At 35.5% G+C, this 18532-nt stretch overlaps 3 protein-coding genes and 1 pseudogene across 7 annotated transcripts; 2 read left to right on the top strand and 2 right to left on the bottom strand.

Moving 5' to 3' along the window:
• The first annotated feature begins 1303 nt into the window (after positions 1–1303).
• LOC106396259 (expansin-A8) lies at positions 1304–3113 on the top strand. Its single transcript, XM_013836599.3, has 3 exons — positions 1304–1629; positions 1719–2031; positions 2599–3113. The coding sequence occupies exons 1-3, from the start codon at positions 1482–1484 to the stop codon at positions 2903–2905; spliced, it is 768 nt and encodes a 255-aa protein (XP_013692053.1). The 5' UTR covers positions 1304–1481; the 3' UTR covers positions 2906–3113.
• A 952-nt stretch (positions 3114–4065) lies between these two features.
• Positions 4066–5630, top strand: LOC106396260 (macro domain-containing protein XAC3343-like). Its single transcript, XM_013836600.3, has 7 exons — positions 4066–4176; positions 4329–4377; positions 4503–4605; positions 4706–4801; positions 4871–4945; positions 5027–5096; positions 5188–5630. Exons 1-7 carry the CDS (start codon positions 4075–4077, stop codon positions 5263–5265), a joined length of 573 nt encoding a protein of 190 aa, XP_013692054.1. The 5' UTR covers positions 4066–4074; the 3' UTR covers positions 5266–5630.
• Positions 5631–7354: 1724 nt separating this feature from the next.
• Positions 7355–10575, bottom strand: LOC106392465 (annotated as a pseudogene).
• Positions 10576–10719: 144 nt separating this feature from the next.
• LOC106390235 (potassium transporter 2) lies at positions 10720–14675 on the bottom strand. 5 transcript variants are annotated; one of them, XM_013830654.3, is made up of 10 exons: positions 14549–14675; positions 14267–14385; positions 14027–14098; positions 13469–13949; positions 13338–13391; positions 13015–13275; positions 12879–12931; positions 12683–12800; positions 12350–12604; positions 10720–11932 (listed from the first exon to the last, which is right to left on the bottom strand). In XM_013830654.3, the coding sequence occupies exons 3-10, from the start codon at positions 14063–14065 to the stop codon at positions 10866–10868; spliced, it is 2328 nt and encodes a 775-aa protein (XP_013686108.1). In that variant the 5' UTR covers positions 14066–14098; positions 14267–14385; positions 14549–14675; the 3' UTR covers positions 10720–10865. The 5 variants fall into 5 exon arrangements, with proteins under 5 accessions (XP_013686108.1, XP_048610385.1, XP_022557879.1 ...); XM_048754428.1 differs by having other exon boundaries at positions 14287–14385; XM_022702158.2 differs by lacking the exon at positions 14549–14675 and having other exon boundaries at positions 13015–13269; positions 14267–14460.
• Positions 14676–18532: the final 3857 nt, after the last annotated feature.

Here is an 18532-nt window from a genome sequence, read left to right as displayed (position 1 = left end):
CAGTTTCGGGGCAACTAAGGGCAACATTATAGGCAGTCCCTTAGGCTGGGCCCTTAAGCGTAAGGTCCCTTAGCTTTTAACTAAAAACGCTAAGGGACGGCCTTTAAATAAGGGATTTGAGAGAAGTCCCTTAGCGTTTTTAGTTAAAAGTTAAGGGACCCTACGCTTAAAGGCCCAGCCGAAGGAACCGCCTATAATGTTGCCCTAAGAGACAAACCCCTTGTGATGGGTTACGTAAAGTGTGGTCCCTTTAAGAGTTTTCAACACTTTTGGATAGATCTCACGTGACCTTTTTGTGGATACAATTCTATAGTTTTTTTTTCTTTTTGGTTTCAGTCGAATTCTTGCTTTTCCTACTGGAATATATATTTGTATTATCTAGTTGGTAATAAACGTAGACGACAATCGAAAACTTTAATTTATGTTGTAGTTCTAAAGATGTCATGATTGTATATGTTGAATACAATTGAAACACATTTTACTATTGAAATTCTAAAATTGTAATGTGTCTTTCCTGCCAAAAATGAAAACCCATTTCTACATTTTGAGGGAATCATGAAGGAACCTAAATAAATCAAACCATTTATGATGAGTTGATTACATTTTAGACGTAGAAGACACTTAATAAAATGCATAGAAGGGCCACGAAAATGACGTATCAAAAATATGCATGGGAGGAGCCTCACACGTCAAGAGCCTCTTGCATGTGCTTGTAACATGGTAGGACCATCTCGTGTCACACTTGCTATATTTTGTTTATACATTAGTGGCCTCTCTAGTCAATCCATATCATTTAGAGAGCTAAAGCAAAATCATACTCGTGATCAAACCCCCAAACCAAAACGTATCAATCAATATTAGAATGGAATACCTATCTAAACATTTCAGTATATAATTACCGACTGGTATAATTGATTCCCTATTCCAATGTGTTCACATTAACTAACCTTATAAGTTCATCGTGTAAATGGATCATTTGCAACATAAACATTGATCTAATATTTACACTAATGTTTTCTAAGATTGTCAAAATTTGTATGAGTGGTTTGTACATACTGACTGAAGTTATTGATGTGTATGATCTTCAACACAAATAAAAGATATTGATCATATGACCAACGCAAAATGAAAGAAGAGACAAACTAATAAAGACTTGTGTATTGAAGCATGTGCAAGTAGGAGCCACTTGATTACGAATCACATTTGGTCTAGCCGCAACATTTGCATGTGGCCACAACCTTCAAAGCCCCCCCTGATCTTATAAAATCATAAATACACACATTTTCATTTGTTTTCCTAACTGTTTAATTTGTTGTCCACATATATTAGTACGATATAAATATTATCTCTTGCTACTATTATAAACTCCAAAACTTCCCTATATAAACTCAACTCCTCCACCCTTGATTCCACATCAGTCTCACTATTCTCACCAAATCAAATCCAATACTCAAAACCGAATTAATCAACCAGTCCAAAAAATGTATATTACATCCAAATATTCTATAATCTCAATATTATCCATATTCAGCTTATTATTCTCCCTCCAAGGAACTAATGGGGACGACGGAGGTTGGCAAGGTGGTCACGCCACATTCTACGGTGGCGGCGACGCTTCCGGCACCATGGGTATGACCAAAAATTCTTATGTTAATTAGCTTACTTAATCTCTATACATCCGTCTCTTAGCTAATACGTGGCCTATCCCAAATATTCAGGTGGAGCTTGTGGCTATGGCAATCTATATAGCCAAGGTTACGGGACGAACACGGCAGCTTTAAGTACGGCACTGTTCAACAACGGACTCACGTGCGGGGCGTGCTACGAGATGAAGTGCAACGATGACCCGAGATGGTGTCTTGGTTCTACTATCACCGTCACGGCTACAAACTTCTGTCCACCGAACTTTGGCCTCTCAAACGATAATGGAGGATGGTGCAATCCTCCTCTTCAACATTTCGACCTCGCCGAGCCAGCTTTTCTCCAAATCGCTCAGTACCGTGCCGGCATTGTTCCCGTCTCTTTCCGAAGGTCCGTTTTACTTTTCCTGATACTTGAATTGCAAGTAACAAAGTTGCTAGGTGTTACTAGGAACTAAGTTTTTAATAAAGATGAGGAATGTATCGTACTCCCCATTCGTCACAATGTAAATGTTTAATTTTTTTTCATACACATTAAGATAACATTTAAATTTAATATTATATTAAATTTATGATGTTTTTAATTAATAAATCAAAAGAATAGAGATAAAACTAAAAAAATTATAAATTTCTGCATTAAAAATATAAAACGACATTCTAAGATCATGATTATTGGGGGGTTCTTAGAGTGATGTTCTTACCAGAATATAAGAACTCGTCTCTTAACTTTTAACTAAAAAAGTTAAGAGACGAGTTCTTATATTCCGCTAAGAACATCATCCTAAGAACCTTCTAATAATCATGCTCTAAGTAAAATAAAATTTTACTTTTAAATCGACATATACAATTTAAATATATATAAACTAAACGGGAGAGAGTATTAATTATCATGTTTTTAAAAAAGACCACATCCAAACAAACAATTAAATTAATGAGTTATGTTGTTGTGTAAATGCAGAGTACCATGCATGAAGAAAGGAGGGATAAGGTTTACGATCAACGGACACTCTTACTTCAACCTTGTTCTGATCTCGAACGTAGGAGGAGCAGGAGACGTCCACGCCGTTTCGATCAGAGGCTCAAAAACAGGGTCGTGGCAAGCAATGTCTAGGAACTGGGGCCAAAACTGGCAGAGCAATTCTTACCTCAACGACCAGAGCCTCTCGTTCCAGGTCACCACCAGTGATGGTCGCACAGTCGTTAGCAATGACATTGCCCCTTCTAATTGGCAGTTCGGACAAACATTCCAAGGCGGTCAGTTCTGACTTTTGAGTCAGACAGTCATCCTATCTCTCTCCCTGTTATGTGGTGCTGGTGTGGCTCATAAGCACCCGCTTAGCTTTCTATGGTTGTATTTATCGTGCCTACGAAGAGCAAGTGTTTAATTTAGTTTACATGTTTATTGAACTTAGCCTGCTGGCATACTCTCAAAAATCTGTTGACCTATATATATAAAGAACTTTTTTTTATCAATATATAGAACTTAATAGATTGAATTTCTATTACCAATAAAGAGCATATTGACTTTGAAGTCAACGGTTGCTATATAGACCAAGAATTAACACTATCAAGACGTAACATGATTCTCTAATACTCCACACAAAGAGCTATTTGATATTTGTGTTGTCTGATGAGAGCCTTGTGACTAATTGACTATCTTCAATGGTTATATTTGGGAATAAAGAAAGTCTTTTAAGGATTCAGCACAACTTCATGTCTTTTTAAGAATACCAATTCGAAAATATAATTTGTTTAATAACTCAAAAAGACATGAAAAACACAACCGTAAATTAAAAACAGTAGTCGTCATGGAACAAGAACTTGGACGCATGTCTGTCAGAATGAACATTACCTTTTATATATATGTTATATTTTCAAAATATAATGCATCGTTCTCATCGTATAGAATTAACTCCTGTTATTGTTGGTAAGCATTCAGCTGTTTTACGCTGCTAAGGACATCTACAATGGAGCCTCTTAGCTCCAAAACCTAGATAAAAAATTATTAAAAATTTGATGGGTTCCACACTATATTAAGGATTAGCCTCTTATTATCCTTATATAAGGATCAATCCGTGAGAAATATTGTCACTGTTTGCGGATCCCGCTGTTAAGTGGCGACTTACCATTGGTTATTATTATTTTTTTCTTTGTTGAAAAATAAATAATAAAAAAAAGTGATTTTTTAAGGATTTTTTACCGAATCCACGGTTGCATATGGTCTAATGAATCTCTTTAACTAATTACAAAATGCTTTTGAGTGTAAGAAAAGGTAGGTCTTTTAAACACGCAAACTAAGCACATTAACCTTAATTAAATGAAAACTTACAGAAGTCAAAAGATACAAAAAATGAAATGTGATGACTGTTTCTTCATCTGTTCTGTCTTTCTCCTAATAGGACTTCCCGAGAAGTGCTAACTGTCTGTCTCATTCATGGCTTCTGGAGCTGTTTTCAATTTGTCTGATTCTAGTCTTCTCAAAATCCTTCAAGGTGACATAACCGAGTGGTCCGTGGATGCGTCCGCCGATGCTATTGTAAGTCTCTCCTTCTCGATCAATATAAATCCTAAGAGTTAGATGAAACTTGAGGGTTTGTGATGAAAAATGGTTGATATATAGTCTCTTGTATCATTTGGTTGATACTATTGCTTCATCGTTACGTTGACTTTGACAGTATGTTTCTTCAGGTCAATCCAGCAAATAAACGAATGCTAGGTGGTGGTGGCGCCGATGGAGGTAGCTTAACGAATTTTGTCTTTATCAGTTTTCTACCAGTTCCATTGCCATTGTGTATATCCCTTAACATAAACTGTGACCATTAATGTGAAATCTAAAGGAAAATATAATTATATTTTTGACAGCAATACATAGAGCTGCTGGGCCACAGATGAGAGCAGCATGCTATGACATCCCTGAGGTTCGTCCTGGAGTGCGTTGTCCAACCGGTGAAGCAAGAATCACACCGTTGGTTACTCTTATTCTACTCATATATATAATAAGTGGATATAATATTAATTAGGTATTGTTGATGAATGAAAAATGTTGGGTTGTGAAAATGGAACAGCGGTTTCAACTTGCATGCATATCATGTGATTCATACTGTTGGACCAGTCTATGACTCAGACGTCAACCCTAGAGAATCCCTCACTAGTTCTTACAGGTAAGCAGTTTCTCTTGTTCTATAGGTTTCTTCTAAACATAACTCACTTCATCTCTCTGTTTGCTACAGAAATTGTCTTACAGTGGCAAAGGAAAACAACATCAAGTACATTGCATTTCCTGCCATATCTTGTGGGATTAATGGGTAAAATCGTCGCAACCAAAGACTTAACTCGTTTTCCTAGTTTAGGTTTGCTCTTAGAATGTATTGTTTTTGTTATTAAAGATATCCTTCTGATGAAGCTGCTGTGATCGGCATATCGACGATCAAAGAATTCGCCAATGACTTTAAAGAGGTAAAGGATGCTTTCTCTCGTCCATATTGTTACACTTGCATGGGATTCAAATGACATTTTCTTACAATCTTGTATTGTCATTCTTATGAAGGTGCATTTTACTCTGTCCGCGGACGATATTTATAACGTGTGGGTAAACAAAGCAAATGAGATGCTACAAGAAGCTTAAGATTCCATCTGCCGCCTAAGTGAATGGCCAAGTAAACATGAGTAAATAAGTTGTGTTAGTGTGATGAGAGCCTTGTGTTATACTCCACACAAAAGAAACACTTGCCGTTTTGTGTTATGTGATGAGAGCCTTGTGATATTTATGGTCCTTTGGATTTAAGAGTTGAAAGTTGAACCCAACAAAAACAGTCGGTTTTATAAATAAATTCCAGTTTATTTGTAAACTAAACCCTCCTGGAATCCAACAAACTTACCTGAAAATTGAAAAAGGAAATTGTAGGATATTCTACTACAAAATATAGAAAAATATTAAAATTAACATGATCGTTAAAATAAAAAACCAAATTAAATATGATCGCTAAAAACAAAAAGAAAACTAAACATGATCGTTTAAGGAAAAAGGAAATTAAACATGATCATTAAATAAAAGGAAATTAAACATGATCGTGTTAATATAAAAGGAAATTAGTTAAGGAACTTGTTGAAACAAAAAAAAAAAGGAAATAGTGAAGAGACCACTCTAAAATTTCCTTTTTCGGGCTACCGACTGAACTATATTCTTATAAATAACGCAGCCAAGTCTCCACCATGCATGAACCATATCAAACAAACCTAAATAGCTAGAGAGTATCTGAGTATTATGAAGATGAATAGAGATCACCAAAGTAAATCTAAGGTTGATGAATCTTCATCAAAGTCTAACTATGTTCTTGGTCGTGAAGAGGGTTTTGAAGAGGGATCTTCATCTTCCCACAGTCACGTGAACAATCTCCAGGAACAGCAGAGACTCATGATGCTTCGTTCCCAAGGCATGCCTCCTCCTGTCAATCACATGTACAATCTCGAGGAACACCAGAGACGGATGCTTCATTATCATCGCATGCCTCATACCGATCCAAGCAGCAGCTCCATTAACACTGTGAAGGCTCCGGTTTATCCGCCTGGTTCACGGTTTCTTCCAACCAACTTGGGATGTGTAAGAGTTCATCTTAGGAACAAGGTAGACAAGAAGAAGAGCGGTTTCATAACAACTTTGGATCTGTACAAAGACGACCCGTGGCTTCTTGATCACGTCCAAAACGACCTGTTCCCTAGAGGCGAATGGTACTACTTTACTCCTAGGAACAAAAGAGGTGCCAGTTCATGTACCAGGACCGTTCGGGGAAGAGGAGGCGGTACATGGAAAAGCACTAGTGGGAAAGAGCCGATCAAGGACAAAGACGAGAAGGTGCAAGGTTACAAGCAGAGTCTTGTCTATAACAAGACTAATGTGAATGGAAAGATAGAGCCAACTGGTTGGAACATGACAGAGTATTGCCTTTATGAGGAAAATCAAGACGATTTGGTCTTGTGTCGTATCAAAGGAAATTTAGAAAAGAAAGGGTTCGCTGAGGAGGTGAAGAACAACAACATCTTATCGAAACAAGTGCAAGATCATGTAGAAGAAGCTGGTGCTAATGGAGTTGAGATGAGGACGTTAGAGGAAGACCATGGTGACACCACTCAGCAACCACAACAACAAGAGCAAGAAGCACAGGTTGTATATATTCCTCCTCATCATGAAGGTCAAGGTTTAGGAGTGGAGCAAGAAGATCATGGTGACGCCACGCAGCAGCAGCAACAAGAGCAAGATGCACCACCGGTTCTAGTTCCTCCTCATGAAGGTCAAGAACCAGTACTTGAGGCGATGATGAACGACGAGAACAACTTCATGACGAGGGGGGACGAAGACCAACAATGTCAGTGGGATGATTCAGATTTATATCTTGACGTCGATGAACTCTTTAGGGAGGAAGAGATTATGCCAATGGATGACATTTTACAACAACCGGTTTCTCAAGCTCGAGATGTGGGAGAGAGAGAATCAGGTTATTAAATCAGATTAAGTTTATGTCTCAGTGTGTAATGTTATCTGTTGTGGCATTCTTAGTTAAGTCCTAAGAGTCATCTTAGTTTGTCGTTTGAGTTTGTTTTTCACCTGCTTTGTACCTGTCTCTTGAGTTTTTTTTTTAGTTATCAAAAATATTCAAAAGAAATCAGGTAGGAACTGAGTTCCAATGAACTTTGGTCACGTTTTTGTGCTCAGTAAATAGATATGAAACGCTTCTTCTTCTTAATCATAACTCAGTAGAGATTACAACATACCAAACAATCCAGAAGAGGCTCTGGTTTCACTTGAGCCTCTCCTTTCTAAGTCTTTCTAGTTCCAACACCATTTGCCAGTGCTCTAACGAAAGAGTAGTCTCGTCATAACTCACAGACATCATGCGAGCCATTGTCAACAATCTGCTTAACCAACCAAACAAAATTGCCAAAAAAAAAATCCTTATATATTTGATGAGAATAAACATTAAAGGAAAGGCTTTAGTTACTACCTGCTCAAGTCTTGGCTGCCTGAACTACGACCCGTTTGCCTTAATTCAACCAAATCATTCTCCAGCACCTGTTGCAACTCCTCCCCAATGGAGTTGGATAACGATTTGCAAGTAGCTAAGTAACACCTCCAAGCTTCTGCTGTTTCTGGTGAGATGACTTGCAATGAGTTCACTTGGGAAGGTTGAAACGGTACGACCACATCAGCTGGCATTATGTTCGATTTCCCCTCGGAGAAGATGAGCATTTGAGCATCAGTGGCCATTTCCATTTTATAATATTGAAAATCATACTCCACCTGAAGTAACAGCAGCAGACTCCACAAATTCAATATCTGAATCTGATTTAAAGTGAAAGAGTAAATAACACATTGCTTTTACCTTTTGACACTCCAAGAGGTTTTTAAGCAGCTTTGCATTCTCAACTCCAACGGAGTTCAATGTGCCAGGATGCAACTCTGTTTCGTCCAGTATCAAGTGTGTACCATCAGCGATTTGTAGAACTCAAGGGACCAATCTGTTGGTTCCATAATCTTTCTTGGGACCGAGGGAGGCAGTGTTTAGATACTCAATAATAAGTGGTATAGATTGTGTGATCCATTTTAAATTAGTTAACCTTTGACAGAAGATGCAGTAACAGGAACTGTGCAGCGATGTGATCATCCCCAAGTAACCCTGTAAGGTACTTCATTAAGCTCTCTCTTATCTCTTTAAATACCTGAGGGGATTTAAGCTGCTAGATCAAAAAAAAAAGGTAAGAAGAGTGTTGAAAACCAATATGAGAGCTATAATGTTTTGACTGATGGTATACTTGCCTCTGTTGATAAGGAAGAGCCATTCAAGAAATGTTGTGTTTCAAGCTTCCTGTGGATGATACAATGTAGGCGTGGAACATTTTCAGAGGGCATCTGAACAGATTCAGCTTCAGAAAGGGCCTCGGAGTTTTCATCAGCATTTTGATCGAAAGTCAACACTCCAAGGAACTCAGCCACATCGTTTAGCTTCAGGTCTGACTCTGGAGAATCATAAATCTGCGTTGACGCATATGAGTTTTTGTCAACAAACTATTTGTTCAGCTTAGGTAATGAACAAAAAGCCAAATAGTTACCTTCACAAGACAAGGTAGAGAATCTGTACTAGTTAGCAGGCGGGATGATGGAGCTTTGTGAAGCACAACCAGTCCTAGGAACCTGCTGAGACTCTGAAGCTGATGAGGTAGCTTCCCCCACTTTCTGTTGTATATAAAAACCAAAAATGATTAGAAACTATCTTATCAGCCGCAAAGCAGTAAGAGTATGTATAGTGAATAAAGAATGAGAGACAAAGTCCTTACCATTTTCTTGAATGGAGAGCAGTTAAGCCCAGCTTCCATAGAATCACACATTTCTTCATCAACCCTCGCACGCTTTTCTCTGTTTTGGCCAGTTAGATCCAAAAAGCGGCTCCTCAGCTCAGGCCCGTCCCTGCCATAAGGCAGGTGAAGCATTTGCTTGAGGCCACATCTTCTCTATTAAAAGAGAAGTACCATTTTTATCTACTATTTAGAAGTCTACTAGGACCATTTCATTAATCACATAATATGATATTCTTCTCTATTAAAAGAGAAGTACCATTTTTATCTACTATTTAGAAGTCTACTAGGACCATTTCATTAATCACATAATATGATATAATAATTAATAGGAATATTAATAATAAATTAATTTTAACTATAGATTTGAATTTTATTTTCAGTTATAACAAAATCTGTTGAGAAAAATCTAACAAAATCCTACTAAATTTTTAAATAATTTTTATTTAATATTTGTTTAATTAATTTCGTATTTAAATAATAGAATGCTTTCATTTAAATAAATTATCATCTACCACTAAAACGGGTTCAAATTTGTTAATCATGTCAGATTTGTTTTATGCAAATGAAGTTATTAACATATGTTAAAAATTTATTTCTACAGCTATATATTTTCAAAAATCATATGTTGAAGAATATTTTTTATTTGATGATTTCAAATTATGAAAACTCGAAAACGTAATAAAAAGGGTAAAATGTATAAAACAAACCCCTATATTAATAAAATAATAAGAAACTTAAACAATAAAATTAAAAAGTTATAAAATACTAAACACTAAAATATAAATTGTATATTTAAATTTATATAATAATATTAAAATTAAATATTTATAAAATGAAAATATACCCGCACTATGTGCGGGATAAACTCTAGTTTTATATGGTAAAAATGAGGCCACATTTCATATAATCTTTTGGACAAATGATTATTTGTTTGATTTTTAGTTATCATATCCTTATTCCATTTTTTCCATTTTTATCTTCTCCAGCATACTTCCTATCTTAACCATATTTATTATTAAATGAAAAACCTTATTTATTATTCTTTTTAGCCTTTTTGTATTGTTTGTGGTACTATTTACCATTACTATCTTATGTAAAAGGCCACACAATTTTTTTATTTTTTTTGCTTTAGGCCACTCTCAACTATGGGACGGCACTGCCTCAGCTCCTCAGAAGAACATTCAGTCCACTGGTTTTGTCCTGGGACCTACATTGCAATCCAGTGCTGTTATATATAAGAACCAAGTAAACAACAAAAAACAAAGACAAAGATCAACATTTTAGAGATAAAAAAACGTACTGGAACACAGTAGAGTAAGCGACGCTCCCAAACTTTCATATCAGAACCGTCAGGGAACTGTGAGACATCACTGTACTTATTCGTACTCCATGTTAAACCATCCTTCACATAAAGAAAAACAAACAAACCATTATTAAAAGCTAAAGATTCAAACGCATCAAACCATCAAAAGCTAACCTTGTAAGCGCCAGCATAAAACTCATTACCAAGCATGTCCTGAATCATGCCACGAAACCTGACAAGAGTCTTGGGCTGTACCCACTTGATACTTGACGAATCAAGCATGTGAGAGATAATAGTATTAACGTTTTATTTTTTTTTAATATTCGTGTACTATGCAAACTTTCGATAATAATAATAATCTTTTTTTTTTTTTTGTCTGTGGATGTAGCTAATTTTACCGATGATTACTCATCATTTTTGTCTAAACAGAGGATTTACTAACATCTTGGTCAAAAAAGTCAAAAACACTAACACAAAGATGGATCTATGAACAAAGAAAGACAAGAAGCTAAACTATCACCAATAACAGTGAACATACAAATTAGATTTTGTGTTTTTTTTTCTCTCTTAATTCAAACAACATAAACCATGCCTACTTCCAAAAGCGAAACCGGCGGTACCTTGAGCGCCACGTCAGGTCCTCTACAGTTCCTCCTCAAGAAATTATAACCGAAGTTAACAGCCAACCTCTTCATCACCAACGACCCTTGCTTCGCTTTCACATGCGAGTGTCCCAATATAAACGCCGTCCCAGCCTCTTGCGCCGCCACTAAATCACTCAGCTCACTCCTCAGCTCCTCCTCCTCCTCGTAACTCTCTTCTTCCACCGCAAACCTAACCCTCCTTATGGTTGCCGTTGGCGCCACGTCAGCCATTTCTACGACCTCTTCCATGCTCTCTACTGTGGTGAAACCTATAGAGACGCTCTCCGGCTGAAGATTCTCTTCTATCTCGTAAGCAACCGTTCCTATCACCGCCAGTCTTGAAGACTCGCTTGACCTATCCTCCTCCTCTTGTGTTCTTTTATGCCAATCGTAACGTATGAAGTCTCCAAGCTTGGTTACTAGCTCCGTCTCGAACGAGTCAACATCTTGATGCACGTCACGGTAACCATACCTCACAATACAGCGGTAAGACCTGTGGTCGACAGGCCCAACACGGCCCACTAAGTATCTCTCAGCGGCTGGAACGAAAGGGACAGGGACGGACTTCACGCAGACGAAGACGAGGACACGGTGGAAAGCAGGGAGGTTGGTGACGAACCGGGAGAAGTTCGCGGGGATGCCTGAGGTCAAGTCAGTGAAGACCAAACCGATGCCTGGAACTCTCGAGATACCTAGGCTCGGACCTAACGCGAGGAGCCAGTCGAGGGAGACTTTGTTCTGGAGATCGAACTCGTACTTCTTGATTGTTGTGTAATGCCAAACGAACATGATGATCATGAAGAAGAGGGATAAGAGGATGGGGAGCCAAGCGCCCTCGCGGAACTTGGTGAGTGAGGCTGAGAAGTAGAGTAGCTCTATTGACCCGAAGAAGAGGAGGAACAAGAGGGCTAGGAACGGTGGCTTGTGCCAGCAAAGAACGATGACTAGTGACATAAGACATGTTGTTACTAGCATAACCGCCATTACAGCCAAACCTGCAACCCACCACAAACAACATGAGCAAGTGGAGCGATCGAACATAGCCCGAATCTAAAACAAAAAAAAAACTAATTTTTTTATTATAAATCATGGTCTAAAACTTTAAATTTTTAGATATACTAATAAATTTAGAGTTTGTAATTTCAAAAAAGACGTCAAATATATATAAGTAGGGCTATAAACTTTTAAAACTACTTAATTATAACACTAAAATACATTTAATATTTTTTGAACAGGGTCCATAAATAATATGAGACAGCACTGCACAAAGGAGCAAGTACTAATCAATAGATATAGTGTTTGCAGTTTTTTTGCGGAAAACGTGATTTTGCAGTTTTTTTGGCGGAAAACGTGATTTTGCGGTTTTTAGAATTCAAGAAGTAGTGTGAAGTGGTGAAAAGAATCTTTGGTACCTGATGCATTGCCGAGGTGTTTGACATCTCTAAACCCAATAGTAACAGCAATGCAGAGAACCATGAGCATCCAGTTAATCTCAGGTATGTAAATCTGACCATGGATCTTGTCAGAGGTGTGGATGACTTTGACACGAGGGAAGCATCCAAGAGACTGGCTTTGGTTTATTATCGAGAAAGTGCCGCTGATGATCGCTTGGCTTCCCACAACAGACGCAAGAATCGCTATCATAAGCACAGGCCAGTGTACACATTCTGAATAAAAAACCAAATGATTTAAAATTTAAAGAAAAATGATCAGATTCTTGAAATTAAGGCAAGCTAGTTACTGACTTGGCACCGAGACGTAGAACCCAATGGCGTGAGCAGAGTTGTGATGCTGTGATAGGTAAGCAGCTTGTCCCATGTACGCCAATATGAGAGCAGGATAAACCAGGAAGCTAAAAGCAATCTAAAAACAAAACAAACACATATAACTACTCAAAACATGTGGCGTTATAACAACAAGTAAAAAAGCATAGAAACTTGCCTGAATTGCAGCGTAGTTGAAATGACCAAGATCAGCAAACATTGCCTCAGCACCTTAAAAAAACAAAGACTCCAAGAGTTAGATTTTACCAAAACATTTTCATCTTATTAGCAAAATAGGAAGAGACCAAACTAACCAGTTATACACAACAAGATCCCGCCTAGAGACATCCATCCACTTACTCTCGTCTTCCTCAAGAACATGAACATGTACTTAGGAGAGAGAGCTTTGTACACATGAGGATTCCACTGTATTATATTGTAAAGGCCAATGCCGCTTATACAGAGCAGCCAAGTAAGGACAATAGGCGCGAAAACAAACCCAACACGGTGTGTTCCAAAATGCTGAAGCGCAAAAAGACAGACTAGTATGAAGCAGCTTATAGGAATCACTGCATCTGCAAAGGAAGCCATAGTAAGAACTCAAGGAGCAACAAAGGTAAAACATTAAACCACTTACATTGGTGATGTTCTTTAGACATATTCATCTCAAGACCTGACACAGCAGAGAAAACTAGATACAGGAAAAAAAAAAAGATGAGATTAGAAAAAACCCATTTAAGCATTTAAGGTATCTACAGCCAACCATACCGGAGATAGCTGGAGTGAGAAGTCCATCTCCAATAACCATACAAGTCCCAAGAAGAACAAGAATCAGCAAAGCAGTGTGTAACCACTTGTGCTTCTCCAGATACCTTTTCACACAAGAGTCATGGATCTTCTCCGGTGGATGCTCCAGTTTATAAGTGGATAGCGCCTCGTCAGCTGCTTGCCGGTTAGGAAGGAGGCTGACTTTGACATGACGGCATATCAATGAGTACAAAGCAAAAGTCCCACCTTCTCCGTTATCATCAGCACGGAGGACAATGAAGACATACTTAAGCAAAGGGAGCAAAGTAAGAGTCCAGAAAACGAAAGACAGAACACCATAGATCTCCTCATTGGTCTCTGAATGACGAATGTCTTCAGCGAAAGTGCTCTTGAAGACGTAAAGAGGAGAGATGCTCAAGTCTCCGTAGACAACACCAAGACTCTGATAAGCAAGAAGCAAAACAGACCTCCATGACTCCTTCTGCATTATTTGTAAAACACACATCAGGATAGGTCCAAACTTTGAACAAAATCTCAAAAGAGTAGAAATCTACAAACCTTTTTAGAACCACAGCATTTTCCAAAATTGAGATCCATTGTTTTGTTTTACTTTACTTCAAAATCTTCAGCCTAACAAGTTTTAAGACAAAACCCAGAAGTAAAGTTCCAAACTTGTAATAAGTAGAACCCACCATGATAAAGATTCAACATAGTGAGCCAAGTAAATAGCATTATAAGCCCATAAATGAGTAAAATCAATTATTTTCTTTTGCCCATATTCTGTCTCTCAACGCTTACCTGTATATGTTTCCACTTACAGTAACTTTCTAGAAATTGTAGAACTTTTTTTTGCTGGGTGACGTGAAACGAAATGTATCTGCTTTATTCATTGAGGAGAAGATAAAGCCTCCACATTGCTACCAAAAGAAGAAAAAAAAAATCAAATCTTTTTTTTTTTGTTTTTCTTCTAGGGCGTGAAGAAAGAGAGCAAACGTGGTGAGAATATTATACAGGTGAAGAGACAGAAACACGTGAGCGCCTCCGAGACAGTTAAGTACTTAATTTAATTACTCTACTTACCAACAAGATTTGTGCCATTGATGCAGCTTTGTCCATCAGCCTCCGAGTTTGGTCATCGCCAAACCCCACTCTCTTTCATTTTCCGTTTATTTTTGGTGGTGTTGTTAATAAGTTTTCATTTTTTCAACATGTGTGTTGTGTTGACGGTAACAATTTTTTTTGTTAAAGATGTTAAAAACGCTTAATTAGCAAGTTATCAAAATTATTGGTTTCCATAATTCCATAATTTTTAGCTTACTAGATCTAAACACAAAGATATGGTGAATGAATGGTGTATCAAAAGGCCATGTATATTAAGATTTTTGTCCTATTATAGTGTTCAAGTAGATGATAAATAACAAATAAACAAAATAGCAGGAAAGAAAATCATTAATGGATTAAATAAATCTTCATATAGTGTAAGATGATAAATTGCTTTTTTTCTTACTTTCTTATATTGTAATTTTGATGAATAATTGTTATTATTAAAATAAAATATGGTGTTTGGAAATATCAAATCTAAAGTCATTGGTTGGTAGTTTAGAAAGAAGTCATTGGTTGGTGCTCCTTTTCAATTCCCTTCTTTTCATGCTTCTTTTTCTGTAACTCCATGTTTTTATGTTTCTTTATCTCCTTTTATTAGGTGTTACTGAAGTTTCAACCTTTATCAATTGTGAAAATGAAACGATTTTTTAGCCCACTTTCTCACCTTTTTTTTTGTAAGTGCACTTTCTCACTTTTGACATTACTGTATTTGAACAATTAGAGAACTGGATCGGAATCCAATTCTTGTAGTTCAAAACGTCTACTATACAGGTCGGTGGATTCAATGCATGCATAAAAAATTTGACCGATGTCTATGTACCATGAAAGAGAATTTAGTATACATTAACGTATAATGTGGTTGAGATTTTTAAACAACACTAAAGAGTGTAAATTTCAATATATAGAGCACTTATTGAAAAAATAAATTTTATAGTGGTTGTTAACCTTCAGATTTTGACAAAAATTCAAAAATATGACAATCTTGTTTTATGGCGTAGTTGCATCCTGGCCTGACATAGGAAAATGGTCAAAGAGGTTTGAAATCTTTTTTGTGTCCGTTTCTCTAGAGATTTCATAGTGGTTGGTCCACTGATTTACGCAATATATGAATTTTTATTAAATTAACTGTAAAAAATTAAAGACAATATTCATGTACCAGGAAAAAGAGTTTAGAATACATCAATACAATTGTATAATGCGGTTAGAAATTTTTAAACAACACTAAAGAGTGTAAACTTCACTATATAGAGAATTTACCGATAACTCAATTTTGTAGGAGTTGAGAAAATTTCAAAAAAATATGACAATCTTGTTTTATTGCATAAGTGCATCCTGAACTGACTTACGATGATGGTCAAAAAGGTTTTAAAATATTTATTGTCCATTTCTCTTTGAGAATATATATTTTATAGTAGTTAGTTCACTGACTTAAGCAGTATATAGAGTTTTATTAAATTAATTGTTAAAAATTTAGAGCGATGTCTATGTACCATGAAAATGAGTTTATCATACATTAATACAAATTTAGAATGTTGTTAGAAAATTTTAAGAAACATTAAAGAGTGTATACTTCAATATATAGAGAACTTACTGAAAACTCAATTTTGTAGGAGTTAACATTCATATTTTGAGAAAAAAATCAAAAAATATGACAATCTTGCTTTAGTGCATAGTTGCATCATGCACTCACATAGGATGGTGGTAAAAGAGGTTTGAAATTTTTTTTTGTGTATGTTTCTCTAGAGAGTAGATATTTTATAATAGTTAGTCCACTGATTTAAGCATTATAAATTTTTTTATTAAATTAATTGTTAAAAAAATTAGAAAGATGTCTATGTAACATGAAAGAGAGTTTAGCAAACATTAATATAAATGGAAAAAGTGGTTAGAAATTTTTAAACAATACTGAAGAGCGTAAAATTCAATATATAGAGAACTTACCAGAAAACTTAATTTTGTAGGGGTGTTAACCTTCAGATTTTGAGAAAATTCAAAAATATGACAATCTTGTTTTATTGCATAGTTGCATCCAACACTGACATAATATGATGGTCAAAGAGGTTTGAAATTCTTTTTGTGTCCGTTTCTCTAGAGAATAGAGATTTCATAGTGGTTAGTCCACTGATTTATGCAATCTATGACGTTTTATTAAATTAACAGTTAAACAATTATAGAAAATACTCATGTACCATAAAAAAAGTTTAGAATAAATTAACACAAATGTATAATGGGGTTAGAATTTAAGAAAAAAACTAAAGTACGTAAACTTCATTATATATATTTTAGAGAATATTGTTGTCATGCATAGCATTTCTCTCGAGAATATATATTTTATAGTAGTTTTATTAAATTAATTATTAGAAAAAATTAGAGAGATGTCTATGTAACATGAAAGGGAGTTTATCATACATTAATACAAATTTAGAATGTGGTTAGAAAATTTTAAGAAACACTAAAGAGTGTACATTTCAATATATAAAGCACTTACTGGAAAACTTAATTTCGTAAGGGTTAACCTTCTGATTTTGAGAAAAAATCAAAAATATGACAATCTTGTTTTATTGCACAATTGCATCCAAAACTGACATAGTATGATGGTCAAAGAAGTTTGAAATTCTTTTTGTGTCCGTTTTTCTAGAGAATAGAGATTTCATAGTGGTTTGTCCACTGATTATACAATCTATGAAGTTTTCTTAAATTAACTGTTAAAAAATTATAGAAAAGACTCATGTACCATGAAAGAGAGTTTAGAATAAATTAATACAAATGTATAATATGGTTAGAAATTTTTAAACAACACTAAAGTGTGTAAACTTCATTATATGGAGCATTTACCGAAAACTCAATTTCGTAAAAGTTAACCTTCAGATTTTGAGAAAAATTCAAAAAAAATTGACATGTATTATTTATTGCATAAGTGCATCCTGAACTGACATAGGATGATGGTCAAAGAGGTTTGAAATCCTCATTGTGACATTTTCTTTAGAGAATATATATTTTATAGTGTTTAGTCCACTGATTTAAGTAGTATATAAAGTTTTATTTAATTAATTGTTAAAACATTTGAGCGATGTCTATGTACCATGAAAGATAATTAATCATACATTAATGTATAATGTGGTTGAGATTTTTAAACAACACTAAAGAGTGTAAAAATCTGAAATTAATTTTTCCGGTAAATGTTACATATTGAATTTTACACTCTTTAGTGTTGTTTAAAAATTTCTAACAATTCATAATGCAATATTTAAAACCTCTTTGACCATCATTGTATGTCAGTTCAGGATGAACTTATGCAATAAAACAAGATTGTCTTTAATTTTTAACAGTTAATTTAATAAAAATTCATATATTGCATAAATCAGTTGACCAACCACTATGAAATCTCTATTCTCTAGAGAAACGGACAAAAAAAAAATTTCAAACCTCTTTGACCATCATCCTATGTCAGGTCAAGATGCAACTATGCCTTAAAGCAAAATTGTCATATTTTTGAATTTTTATCAAAATCTGAAGGTTAACCCCTACGAAATTAAGTTTTTCAATAAGTGATCTATATATTAAAGTTTACACTCTTTAGTGTTGTTTAAAAATCTCAACCACATTATACATTAACGTATGTTAAAATCTCTTTCATGGTACATAGACATCGCTCAAATCTTTTAACAATTAATTTAATAAAACTTTTTATACTGCTTAAATCAGTAGACTAACCACTACACAATATATATTCTCTAGAGAAAAGGTCACAGCGAGAATTTCAAACCTCGTTGACCCTCATCCTATGTCAGTTCATGATGCACTTATACAATAAAAAATACAAGTCATATTTTTTGATTATTCTAAAAATCTGAAGGTTAACCCTTACGAAATTGACTTTTCGGTAAATGCTCTATATAATGAAGTTTACACCCTTTAGTGTTGTTTAAAAATTTCTAAACACATTATACATTTGTATTA

Source organism: Brassica napus, chromosome C4 (genome assembly GCF_020379485.1).
Source record: "Brassica napus cultivar Da-Ae chromosome C4, Da-Ae, whole genome shotgun sequence".
Classification (NCBI taxonomy): domain Eukaryota; kingdom Viridiplantae; phylum Streptophyta; class Magnoliopsida; order Brassicales; family Brassicaceae; genus Brassica; species Brassica napus.
This window is presented reverse-complemented; position numbering and strand designations above follow the sequence as displayed.

Bases quoted from the DNA above. Each gene is read 5' to 3' on its own strand.
- LOC106396259 (XM_013836599.3), top strand. From the start codon at position 1,482: ATGTATATTACATCCAAATATTCTATAATCTCAATATTATCCATATTC. The intron at 1,630-1,718 runs GTATGACCAAAA...CCAAATATTCAG, and splicing joins CGACGCTTCCGGCACCATGG to GTGGAGCTTGTGGCTATGGC. The intron at 2,032-2,598 runs GTCCGTTTTACT...GTGTAAATGCAG, and splicing joins GTTCCCGTCTCTTTCCGAAG to AGTACCATGCATGAAGAAAG.
- LOC106396260 (XM_013836600.3), top strand. From the start codon at position 4,075: ATGGCTTCTGGAGCTGTTTTCAATTTGTCTGATTCTAGTCTTCTCAAA. The intron at 4,802-4,870 runs GTAAGCAGTTTC...TGTTTGCTACAG, and splicing joins TCCCTCACTAGTTCTTACAG to AAATTGTCTTACAGTGGCAA. The intron at 5,097-5,187 runs GTAAAGGATGCT...ATTCTTATGAAG, and splicing joins TCGCCAATGACTTTAAAGAG to GTGCATTTTACTCTGTCCGC.
- LOC106390235 (XM_013830654.3), bottom strand. From the start codon at position 14,065: ATGGATCTCAATTTTGGAAAATGCTGTGGTTCTAAAAAG. The intron at 13,392-13,468 runs GTATGGTTGGCT...TCCTGTATCTAG, and splicing joins TCTCACTCCAGCTATCTCCG to TTTTCTCTGCTGTGTCAGGT. The intron at 12,801-12,878 runs GCAAGTTTCTAT...TTTTGTTTTTAG, and splicing joins TCAACTACGCTGCAATTCAG to ATTGCTTTTAGCTTCCTGGT.